The sequence below is a fragment of the Habropoda laboriosa genome, unplaced genomic scaffold (genome assembly GCF_001263275.1).
Source record: "Habropoda laboriosa isolate 0110345459 unplaced genomic scaffold, ASM126327v1 scaffold102, whole genome shotgun sequence".
In the NCBI taxonomy this organism is placed as follows: domain Eukaryota; kingdom Metazoa; phylum Arthropoda; class Insecta; order Hymenoptera; family Apidae; genus Habropoda; species Habropoda laboriosa.
In genome coordinates, this window is record NW_017100262.1 from 1,485,587 (window position 1) to 1,498,158 (window position 12,572).

A 12,572-nucleotide genomic window follows, 5' to 3' on the forward strand; every position below is an offset into this window, starting at 1 on the left:
TTAAATCAAAAAATAATAACATTTTATTTAAAAAATGCTACATATATTCTTTAAAAATATTTATCTAACACTATCATAAATAGATTATAACATTCGTCATTATCACTATGATACGATTAACGAAATAAAATAAATTCTTTTCGCGCGTTTCATTAATGATTTTACGAACTTTGTATTCTCGTAAAACATAAATTAAAAACTCTCTGACCATGTATAATATCTTGTAATGGAATCAGTGATCAACAGTTGAAACCGTTTGAAAAACTTTAAAAGGTTACCAAATAATAGAAATCATAATTTTACTACAAATAACAACGACGATTATATAATAAAAATTGCGCGAACGACGATGTAAAATAATAGTGAATGCAATTAATTTAATCTTACCTCCTTGCACTTTCTCTTGTAATCGGTTCTCGCAAGGTTCCATGATTTCGTTATAATATTATAAAGCCTGCACATAAATACATTAAAATCAATTTCCATCGCGGCCGCGGTTAATCGGTAACGAACACTTATCAACAATTTCTATTGAATATTTTTAATATATCGTCGAACATTTTACCACTTACCGTTTCGTAGTGAGCGCTTATTTTCGAAATTTGCGTAGTGCTTGTTTTAATGAAAAATAGTATCGTCAATCGTAGCTGTCCATGCCGCTCTATACTGGTCTACCGTGTGCATATCTTTCTCTATTGTTTGCTGTCTCTCTCGTGCGGTACGCTTGGCGCACTCGTCCCGAATATCAGAGCTACCTACTTTGAATTGGGCAACATTTTGAATTACCTTCGATCATATTTCATTAAACAACCACTAGCTACGGTTTGCCTGTACACGTTTCTTATACGAACTCTTTTAATCCTTTCTCGTCAGTGGCTAAACATGTAACAATATTCTCGCGGAACCTTACGCTTGTGTATCCTTGCATTTCATACGAGATACAACCTTTCGTGATCATTCGCTAGATTGCATTTTTCATTTCAACGTTTGCCACGCGTTTGTCGTCTGCTACGAGAAGGGTATTATCGATCTTTCAAATGATAAGCTTCGCAAGTCTTAGTTTGGCGATCGCTAATGATAAAGTTGCATAAAAATTAGAGAAAGGATCGTTATTTAAATTTTTTTTTTTTATTTATTACATCTTCTGTGATTTTCTACGTAATACAATTGATTATTTGGGAAGATGGATCGGTTATGGTAAAGAAAGAGACTTGTTGAATGAAGCAGCAGATTTTGTACTTATATTTAGTAAGCCTAGACTCCGACTTGTCGTTATTTTAATGTAACCACGTGCTCGTAAATGTAGTATGCGTAAATTGTTAATATTATTAAAGGATTACTTATTAGAAGGACATTTACTCGATGCATAAACGCAACAATAAGATTTATTCTAATTTATCCGTAAACGATAACAATTGTAATGGTTTTATGTGCGTTATGTTTTGTGTATAACAATTCTTACTCATGTAATATTACATAGAGAAGAGCGGGATATATTAGGAATGAATTGTACATACTCGTTAGAAAATCGATACAATTGGTGCGACACATTTTTCATTCTAGTTTTGTACGCATGTTACTTACGTGTGTGTACGTTTCCCTATGTATAGATTCGTTAAATTAAACAGCAATCATATATGACAATTTTATAACATGAAAGTAAAGTATATTCTACACAGTTTAAAGGTGTTGTGTCAGCGTGTCATGGTTAAGTCTTTATGATGAATTATGTATTCAAATTCAATTACAAGTGTAAAACTGATTCTTATAAAAGAAGGTGCACGCGTGTCGTATTTCTTAACATTGTACAAAACAGGATAAACTTAATTGAATCGAGATTGTAAAAACTATCGAAATGGTGGTACAACCTGCTATTACCAATCGAGGGAACTTAAGACGTTATGCACAACAAGCATTTCACTTTTTGTTTTTTGGTTTTCCAGGAATATCAATTTTGTGTACAAATGGGAATTTTGTGACATTTTAAAATAAATAATTCACATTTATGTTGAGAATATATACTGCGTAAAATATATATCATTTTCGAATAGCCATCTTAACTATTTATACTTCCTTCATGTTTTTCATACTGATAGCACATGTTGTACTTGTCGCTCCGTTCAGTTGCAAATATAATCGTGAAGGTAGGGGCTATGTTTTTACTTAAAAGAGTATAATTTTACGAAACATAATTTTAAATAAAGTATGTTGTTTCTAATAAAAGGATGCACGTTTAGTGCTTGTCGATATTACGGGAATATTATAAGCAGAGCTAAATTACTTGAATCATGGTGTCAATTATTTCCTAACCTCAACAGGAAACTTCCATCTATTAATAAATTGTTTAGCACAGAAAAGAATTTATTCGTGATTAATGCAAATGTTCAAAGATACTTAAATAACCTTATGAATGCGTATCAAAGTGAGGATGAAATAAAAGGGACTATCTCAGAAATTTTTAAATTACACAACATTTCACTATTGTTAGACAAAAAAATTAAGATAATTGAGAATTTAAAGAATTTAAGTGACCTTAGTAAGTATTCTGCATTGTTTATGCCACTGTACAGTGAAATATTCTTTTGTCTTAGTATTTAATGAATATATCACTTATTTTTAGTCAGTGGAAATGAAGAAATGAAGGACCTTGCAAAAGAAGAAGAATCATTATATAAACAACAATTGTTGGAAGTTGATGAAAAAATAATCAATATTATTCTACAGCATTTAGGTGGAGGATATTATGATAATGTTATTATGGAGGTTGTACCAGGTGTAGGTGGTCAAGAAGCTATGATATTCGTTCAGGACTTATTTAATATGTATATAGGCTACCTTGACTATCTAGGATTTACTTATGAGATAATGGAATTACTTGAATGTGAGCCAAACGGGTTAAGGAAAGCTTCTTTGCTAATATCTGATAGTAAAGCCTTTGAGAAGTTACAGTATGAAAGTGGTGTACATAGAGTTCAACGAGTTCCAGCAACAGAGAAGTCTGGCCGTTTGCATACAAGTACAGCTGTTGTGACAATTATTCCAGAACCTAAGGATGTGGAGATTCAATTAGAAGAGAAGGATTTAAAAATAGAAGCAAAGAAAGCATCTGGTCCAGGAGGACAGCATGTAAATTCTACAAATTCTGCAATTAGAATAACTCATCTACCTACTGGCAAAGTTGTAACCTGCCACACAGATAGATCTCAAATTAAAAATAAAAAACTAGCTCTGATGAAATTGAAAAGTTTGTTATATGAGGAGCAAATGAACGAGCATGACTCGATTATTAGCGAAATGCGGAAGAAACAAATGGGATCGAAATTAAGAAACGAGAAGATTAGAACGTATAATTTCAATCAAGATCGCGTGACGGACCATAGGATATCAAATGGTACGATGCATAATTTGAAAGATTTTATGAGAGATGGAGTCGGTCTGGAAGAACTGGAGGATAGACTCAACAAGGATATGTCGCAGAAAACCTTGCTGGAGATTATAGAGAAGACGGATAGTCAATTGAAGTAACACTGATTCTTTCAACATTTGCCATTTTGATAAGAAACGATTTTCATTTACATAGGCAAGCCATTGTACATAGCAAATTGTAATAAACTCTGTGTAATACAAGTAACATCATTTTCGTTTTTCGGATGAAACTCGCCACGTCTTGTTTAATTGTTAAGTTCTTTCTGTTTCGCTCAAAGAAGCAGAGAGCTAGCGAAGTAGAGAGTTCAGTTGTTTATTTGAAAAACATACAACAAGATTTCTTGTTTTTTTTTTTTGTTTCGTTTTGTCTCGTAACCGCGTGTCCAAAGGCACACATCCTTGTAACTCTCGTATAATACATTAATATACAAAATTAATATATTCGTAATCTCTATAAATATCAAACGACACGTTTTACATCGGTTAATGTACAAAGCGCAAAATGTATGTGTGTAAGTGTGTGTACGTGTATGAGAGAATGTGTCTCATAGTATCGTGTGGCTCTTGTATACGACCCTGCTCCGACGTATGTAGTCCTCTATAAAATCCTACCTAGTTTAATGCTCTGAAAATTAACATCAGCGGTCGTGGCGAATTAAGTTCGCGGACAAATGCGATTTCATCATTTCATCGCAACTTCCGTCTACCGATTATCCCACGAAATGTAGGTGCGTCCGTCCACCTACGAGCGTTTCTCGCGCGAATTAACTTCTTCCTTTGTGCCGCTCTTTAAATACAGATTTTAAACGGGTTATATGCATTCTGGACATTGTGGAATCTTCCTACGCATAGATTGGTCGACATCGCGATTCTTAGAATAACTAGTAGCGACAGTATTTGAACGAGCAGTGTATATTATGTTTCTTCATTCAACACTTCCTCATAACCTCTTTCTGTAACATTTTTTCATATTATGACTGTTCCGATGAATTATAAAATTTTGATTATCCCCAGTTTTAATTGAAAAACAAGCAATGTAAAACCTTCGTCAAACCTGGTCAAGTAGAAACTATCAATTGTTCTTCTATAAGTTCAATATCTCGTTTTAATCGTTATGACCTAAGCGCCATTAAAGTTTAATGAATACGTATAATAAGGATAGTGAAAACACGAATAAAGAAAAGAGATGGAGAGAATAGATAGAGCAGGGACGCATACGGATTAGAGACACCGTATTTCGGGCAGTAAGGTTCTTCTTTAGGACTAGTTCGGCACCGAATCACGGGTATATCCTTCACGATCCCTTTAAACCCTGATCACGTAGACACACTATGATCCTCGAGAGGTACGCTGATATTCGGACTAGTTAATACAATTGCACAGACCCTGCCTGCGCGTTTTTCAAAGTACCAGCCAGAGGAACACAGCACCAGGACACGGAGAAGTCCTCCCTGTTACAGCGTCGCTATAAACGTTAAAACATCTTGAAGTCGCGATAACTATCACAAGAAAAAAAGGGGCAAAAAAATAAAGAAACATCGATCAATATCGCAACGAATCGTCTCGAAATGCACTTTTCCTCCATTAGTATCTTTAACGACGTTGGCAAAAGTAATACATTCCCGTGAACGTTGAAAAAACGTTCTGAGACGTATGTATACACCGATCCATGTTATCATACACTTCACCAAAGCAATCGTTAGCGTGTTAATGCTTAATCGATACGTGTAATCGCTATTTTTCGTCATCGACTTTGAACCGGCACAAGATCGACGTCCTAGCAGATAAATTAACCTAAAATTAATTTTGACCGAAAACGACTCGTTGAAGGAGAGCACAGGCGGTCGATAAGAGAAACAGGAGGTAGATATTCGGCGCCACATTTGAACCTAAGCCACAGAGATCTTTGATCTCGCTCTCTCTTGGATGGCTACGAATGCAAGACTGTGGTCTTTTCCTGTTCAGGGTGGTGAGCGCCTTCTGACACACCAAAGAGTTGTTCTCGTACATAACCTCTTCCGGGATGACGCTTAGAGGAGGCATATCTGTCTGTCCACAATCCGTGTTCACTACCAGGAGTAACATGTTACTGAAATCTACCGGTTGCACCACATATGGCCTTGTACATTCTCCATCAGCGTCTGATTCTATGTCGAACGTTTCGAATGATGTATTCCGCAGGTACAGATACACCTGACAAAGTAAGATAACGTCATTTTTATGTCTGATAAAATTGACAAATGTATTAGGAGGTAGTTGATTATTTCGAAATTTACTTCTTGATCGCAAGCTTCAGGTCGAGTTCGATTGATCAGGACCTTCTGGTCGAACAGTTTCTCATCCTTTGCGTCTGCTGGTGGTTTATCTTCGTTCTCTTGATAATCTTCGTGGATACCATCTTCGTCTTTAGGATAAGCATATGCTTCAGCGTACTCGGATTCCCAAATGCCAGCTTTGGCCCAAGCCCAGGCTGCTTGACCGACGAGCCACGAGATCATCCTCTGTGCGTTTTTCCATGGCTGTACATAATTTAGCAATAAATAAATCAAACCGCTGACGTTCGCTCTAGAAGTAAGAGGGCTGTCCTTCTTTACCGACCGAGACTATTCTTTGCAACGTATTAGTCCTATGTTACCATTGAAGTTACATATGAAATATCTTTCGTATGATCACACTCTGTATATCTACGTGACTCGTAACAATATTAAATATTACAAAAATCTTCTTCGTTAAAGTGTTCTTACCGTCAACAAAATGTTTGCATTGTTAGACGTTGATGTAGCCTTAAAGCAGACCGCCTGATAATCGAATATCCTGATCCTTTCGAAGACACCTTCTTTCACTAAACTGGACATGATTGGACCTCTCAATTCACCGAAGAATTTTCCAGCGTCAGACTCGTCTTCAGCTGCGATCACGTATCCATTGTTGTCGATCAGATAGCAGGTCCAGTTAGTTTTGCCACAGTGTACAAGACAATTGCCCAGACCTTCGCAGCTGAATGTGATGTTCTGAAAGAGACCCTGAAGAGCAATATGCTGGAACTGGAAACCAACAACTGCTGCTGGCGCCTTTCCGTTTTGAGATTCTGAAAAATGAAAAAGAAAATAATATTTTGTTTCCTACACGTTCATCCTTCTGCCATCTCTTCCAATTTTATTCGATAGTTTCAACGAAAATTTTCGTCCAGTTTACCGATAAAAATGGCACGACTGGCAGTGACGAGGGTGGTATTATCAGCACCCTCCTCGTCGATTGGCACGGAAAATACGAAGCTCTCTGGTTGCACATAGTGCTGCTCCACGGCACGCTTGTACCACACTTCATCTATGGCTCTTGAATACATCTTGATGAAGTGATCATCAGGAACGGTGCCTTCCTCGTCCATCAGAAAGTCCTGCCATCTTGTCAGACCACTGTGAGTGGCCATGAAGGCGACGGTTACACCGAAACGTTGTTGGAACTCTTTCCTACAAGAAGAACAATATCAGAACTCTGGACAAACTAGAATTCTCTCCTTTGAATACATTTTTCACCGTTGCTTCTCTAAGATACTGCTTATTGCGACAATGCTTATGAGGAAATTACTGATTACCGAGCACTGGCCACCCATTTGCATTGCTTTCTTTGGTATTTGTCAAGTTAGAATATATATTTTGCATGAGAAATTGAAAGAAGATCAAAGAAAGCTTTCCAAACGAGTATGTTAATCAATAATCAACGGTACTACTGTACAATATTGATTAAGAAAAGATTCTCCAGTTCTCTGGGTCATCAAAGTGTTTCTCTTCTTTAATCTCCCAATTCTGAAAGAGGATTTCATACCTTTTTCGTTAACTAAAAAAATTGCGCAAGGAGTAACAGAAGAATAATTTCTGAAGTATTAGGAAGATGGAAGGGATTTTTAATTAACATTAAAAAATAGTGTCTTGTTTAACGGTAAACGGAATTAATAAACTAGCCAACATTAAGAATAAACAGAGATGAATAGAAAGAAAAGGGGGTAGAAAAAGGGTCGAGGAAAGGTTGTACAGAGATAAAAAGCAGCAGAACACCGTAGACAACTGTTTTAATTTCTAAGAACGTAAGGTGCGTTGTGTTGCACGTTACCTGGGCAGCAGATTCATCAGCCTAGCTAAAGGTCTGCATGGCGTCAAAGTGGTCAGTATTAGTAAAAAAAGAAATGGGTGCACTTTTCGTTAAAATCCTGACAGAATGAAATAGTACGAGAAAACCAAAGAAACCATAGAAGAACTGTGCAGAGAACGTAAAAACATAGAGAAATAAAAAATAAATTTCACTGCAACTGTTTTAACAGTGCAGTGACGTAGGACATTTCCTTCCTTTCATTTTTCCTCTATTATAAATATCACTTGATCTATCCAATAATGTATCGCTCGAAAGAAAAAGAGGTAACTTAACTCTTTGCACTTTAACACACTTTTGCGGTGAAACTTTTGAAAAGAAAAAAATTACAAATTTATTTATTTTCATTTCTTCTATCAATTTGCTACAAAACCTGGAATGGGATTGTATAGAATATTATATACGAATGTCCGCCAGTGGAAGTGCAAAGTGTTAACATTCCCAGAACAATCATTCTTTAGCTTACTGTACAATTCAACGAATATTTCCTATCTCATCAAACGTTTCATCAATGTTTCTCTAAATGAGAAAAATCACATCGATGCTCACCCTTTCTCTTCGCGTGCAGTGCTGGGGTTCGCAAACCACTCGGTTACCTTTGCGTCGAATACCAAACTCAGCAGAAGATCCCTGTCGCAGTAGTACGAGTCTTTATCCGCTTTGTATGCAGTAGCTATTCGTATAAAAAGTGTCTGTCAGTCGTCATTTATTAAGCGCGTGACAGATTAAGGTGGATGAACCGTAGCTTACGCTTTGATTTACGGTGAGTGTCGTTACCGGAACCCGTGGCCTGAGACTCTGGCGGCTGGGACGGTTGTTTCATGTCGTTCCACTTCCAGCCTGGCTGGCGGGTTCGCTCTAGGAAGTGCAACAACTGCAGTTCCGAGTTATTGAACGTTCTGTCATCTTCGTAGTGATACCTATAAAATAGGAAAATCTTCACTTACTTGCAGTACAGCCAATCAGGATGCACCCGCCAGTTTGACCCAGTGAAATAATCAGACACGTTTTTACCTAAAATCAGAAACAATTCTATTAGCATATCAGAGGTAAACTCGAAGAAAAGAGTTGGTATAATACTACAATGGCGCAATTGGTGTAATCCAGCAATGTCGTTCGAAACTTGGTTCGATCTGGATCGAAAGTTTGAACGTTTCAGCTGATTGCATGTCCAGAAGGAAGGGAAAACTTTGTTTTCGCGGATAGAAGTGGTCCGGTATCTCGAGAAACTTTAGCCACGGGACGGGAAACTTTGCAATCAAACTTTTACCAGGATTCCCCCGTTGGATATACAGTAGCTCGACCATTGAATAAAACATCGAATCGCTGGAAGAGAGACGATATCTCCGCGATTGGTCGAAAGTTCATTGTACACAGATGCGTTTGAAAATTTTCATTCTTTCGTTCTGGACGTTCATCTTTACATTACGAACGAACTGCTGTTAGACGTATAGTCAGTGGAAGCGATGTAGCGAGGTAGTGAATTAAAGCGTTAAAAAGTGACGATATTTGAAATTACAGTAAAATAAATTTATGGTAAATTAAAGCGTTAAACAGTGACGATATTTCAAATTATAGTAAATTAAAGCGTTAAACAGAGACAATATTTGAAATTATATTAAATTAAATTTACGGTAAATTAAAGCGTTAAACAGTGACAATATTTCAAATTTCTGCTTACAATCTTTTGTTAAACCTGCACGATATTAATTCTTAATTAAGCGTTAGTCTGGTGAATTTCAGTTCCACCGACTATACACATTAATTTTCTTTCTGGATATTTGTACTCGTTGGAAGTAACTTATAAGAGTGTTAAACAATCGTATGATATATGTTGAATAGAATAAAAGTGAATATTTAATGAAATAAATTATCTGAACTTCATCGGAACGTTCTTGCGTTTCCATCGCAACATCGACGACAGTACAACACAATGAAAGCTACATGAGTGATAAACCAGCTCCCAATTACACCAATACAGCAACGGATAGCGTTTTAACACGCGATATTGTCCATGTTAAACCGGTCACCACAGCCAAAATGACAACGTGCATCCGCAAAATTGTTGAATTTTGAATGAACATTCTGTTGTTCAAAGTAAAGAAAGATGGCCATGGAATGATGCAGATAATATGTAATTACCTTAAACAAAAAAGAAAGAAAAATAAAATAAAGGAAGCATAAACTACAAGTATGTTAGTTAAATAAATCAACAACCTGACTTTAAAAAAAGAAAACAATTGATGTATGACCTAAATAGATGGGGAACTCCCAATTGGAGAGTCTAAATCAACTAAATCACTTCCTATAATTTATCTGTGGAGTAGAGCACTTGAACACTTTTGATGGAACTATTGGAAACGAATAGTAAAAGATCAATACACTTTCATAGTATTGAGTAAGAAGCAAATAAAAATACATCTAATTAGCACAGAGAAATAGTTGTGTTAATATTAAATTGAGTGACCTAATTCTATGCTTATCAGTTTGCACAACTAAAGAAAGTGTGAAAGTAATAATCAGAGGCCTAGAAATTAAAGAAAGGATTGAATAATAAGGTATTACTATGCATATTCAGTATACTAAACAATCAGACAAAAATTTCTAACAGTACTAAATAGTTGTGAGTTGAAATTAAGCAACAAGGAAGTATACAACATCAAACGTTTATTATAATGTAAAGAAAGAAATATACTACATGTATAGGAGGGTAGAAAGAATTGTTGCAATAAAAATCCTCGGTTACGTGAAATATCTGCAGGCAAATACTTTCTTTTTTTTTTTTTACCGCAAATGAAGAAATTCAAAATCAGTGTAAATCGTTCAGGATACCATTCTGCTAGTTATTAAAGGGTATTATCATACGAAAGCAATTGAATGGAAAACGACGTTTTCGGAACTGAGAGAAAAAGAGAAGAAAAAAACAATTCACAAGCAATTAGTGTACCAGATAGATAGTACAAAACTAGCGCGAAATTCGAACTCGGTCATGCAAGAGAAATCATTTTTGTCGCCAAAAATTCGAAAGCATGTTAAATGCAGCTAATGACAAGTATAAATACAATAAAAAACTTACTAACTTCCATGATCTCTAAAATGAAATAATTGCAAATCAATCATACAGGATTGGCATCTGGAATGTGAATGGTCTGATTGGAAAAGAAAATTCGGGAGTTAATTAAATCTCTGACTAATAATAAAATAGATATCGTGTTAGTTGCTGAAACCTTGTTAAAAAAGTTACTTAAAAATCTCCGTGATACAATTGTCCTCGAACCAGGTGATATTGCTCGATTCAGGCAAGAAAACAAATCGAAAATGTGGAGTAACGTTTTTTTTTTTTTCTCATTGAGGAAGCTTCGTTTCCACCGACAAGATCCCTGACGCGATCGAATGAAAACATTGCTGAAAAAAAAAGAAGAAAAAAAAAACGGAAAATCAGAATGCAATCAATCGGGCAGTCTCATCTAGAAAATTCTCGAGAGAAAAGTAAAGTGAAGAGAGCAATTAGAGAAAATAAAGGCACTACTTGTGAAATGAAAAGAAGAAGCCATACAGAACTACGTTGAAAAATGATCTCCGACGCAAAAGACACAGACTACTCCCTATGGAAGGTGACAAGGAAGATAAAAGAAACCGACAATGATAAAGAAAGAACTGAAACATTTGCAGAACACTTAAGTAAAAATGTTCCAACCATTTCTTCAACAAGAAATAACAGATAATGTTCCGTCGCGCAGGTACGGAACGCTTGGGTTCTTCGTTGACCCAGTTTATGGCACGCTCGCACTACAAGGTTATTTTTCAGAACAGAGACGCTTCGTAGCTCCGTGAAAAAATAAGTAATTTCTTACAGAACAATGCCTTTAGAATTTCGACTTTTCCGCGTACTCAACAACCGAAGGCATGTCATAAACCAGGGTTCCTGAAGGGTCAATCCACACGTGCGTATAACGGCACTCTCGGCCGAGGGTTGACCTGGCGGGAATTTCCGACGCGTCACCGAAGGATAGCGAAGATTCCGCGTACCCGCAGGTATGGCCCCACTCCTTCCAAGGAAAAGCGCGCTAAGGGCGCAATGGAAGGGTGGGTGACACTCAAGGGGCATGTTGATTGGTAATTTGTACTTTCGTGAAAAATCAATCAGCGTGCCTTCTTGCACTTGGCGGGGGAGTCACTTCAGACTCCACGAAAAATCGGCGATCGAGTAGCATTAGCAAAGATTCTATCGAGCGATCAATATATACTCTTCAGTCTTTCGAGGAGACACAAAATCACATTTCGAGTCGCGATCGACCACTCGAATCATTTTGAAACAATGTCGTCAATCGTTCATGACGCACTCCACGTTTTGCTAACGTTCGAGCGAATTAGATTTCGAATAAGTTGTCTAAGATTACTTTGGCGGGCAACAGTATCACAAGTGCGCGTCGAGTCACATAGTTGGAACGCGACGTGCATCAACGATACGCTAACAAATAACCAAGAAAAAAAGAAATCCACCGATATCAAGAAAGATAATCCACAAATTGAACAAACACATAAACCATTCAAAATGTCTAAAATGTTAAAGGAATTATATATAAAAAAAAAAGAAGAGAAAAAAAACATAATACAGTATATTCTCCACAACTGTCAGACCGCAAGGAAGCTAAACCTGACACTCGTAGAGTCAGGGACTACGTTTTCGAGCCTCGCGCCCGCCTTTGTAGTTTGCCAAACGTAGACAAGGACAGCGAATAAAAGATAAGCAGGAAACATGAGTCGAGGCAACCAAGCGAATTAAATACCAACTTTTTTAATTTTACGTTCTTTTATCCCGAAATTTTTCTTAACATATTGATGAGATTTTTCTGATGAAAACTACATCAAACACGACATAATTTGAACAACATTTACTTATTAACACGTTCATTGTCACGCCAGATATTTCACTGTATTGAGATAAAACAAACGCCCTGTATTACATTACATAGAGTCGGCCTGCCGTTTGACTGACA

General features: G+C 36.6%; 3 protein-coding genes across 3 annotated transcripts in view; 1 reads left to right on the forward strand and 2 right to left on the reverse strand.

Moving 5' to 3' along the window:
• LOC108572964 (scm-like with four MBT domains protein 2) overlaps positions 1–430 on the reverse strand; it is a 3,656-nt gene extending 3,226 nt beyond the window's left edge. The window contains exon 1 of the mRNA XM_017935311.1: positions 388–430. Within this exon, the coding sequence (XP_017790800.1) occupies positions 388–430 (43 nt within the window). The remainder of the gene's footprint in view (positions 1–387) is intronic.
• Positions 431–2,172: 1,742 nt separating this feature from the next.
• Positions 2,173–4,567, forward strand: LOC108572927 (peptide chain release factor 1). The gene is made up of 2 exons (XM_017935270.1): positions 2,173–2,536; positions 2,621–4,567. Exons 1-2 carry the CDS (start codon positions 2,206–2,208, stop codon positions 3,523–3,525), a joined length of 1,236 nt encoding a protein of 411 aa, XP_017790759.1. The 5' UTR covers positions 2,173–2,205; the 3' UTR covers positions 3,526–4,567.
• A 659-nt stretch (positions 4,568–5,226) lies between these two features.
• Positions 5,227–12,572, reverse strand: part of LOC108572892 (voltage-dependent calcium channel subunit alpha-2/delta-3) — a 20,006-nt gene continuing 12,660 nt past the window's right edge. Inside the window, 7 exon segments of the mRNA XM_017935224.1 lie at positions 5,227–5,619; positions 5,703–5,945; positions 6,171–6,514; positions 6,622–6,896; positions 7,537–7,569; positions 8,122–8,245; positions 8,323–8,586. Coding sequence (XP_017790713.1) covers positions 5,227–5,619; positions 5,703–5,945; positions 6,171–6,514; positions 6,622–6,896; positions 7,537–7,569; positions 8,122–8,245; positions 8,323–8,586 — 1,676 coding nt within the window.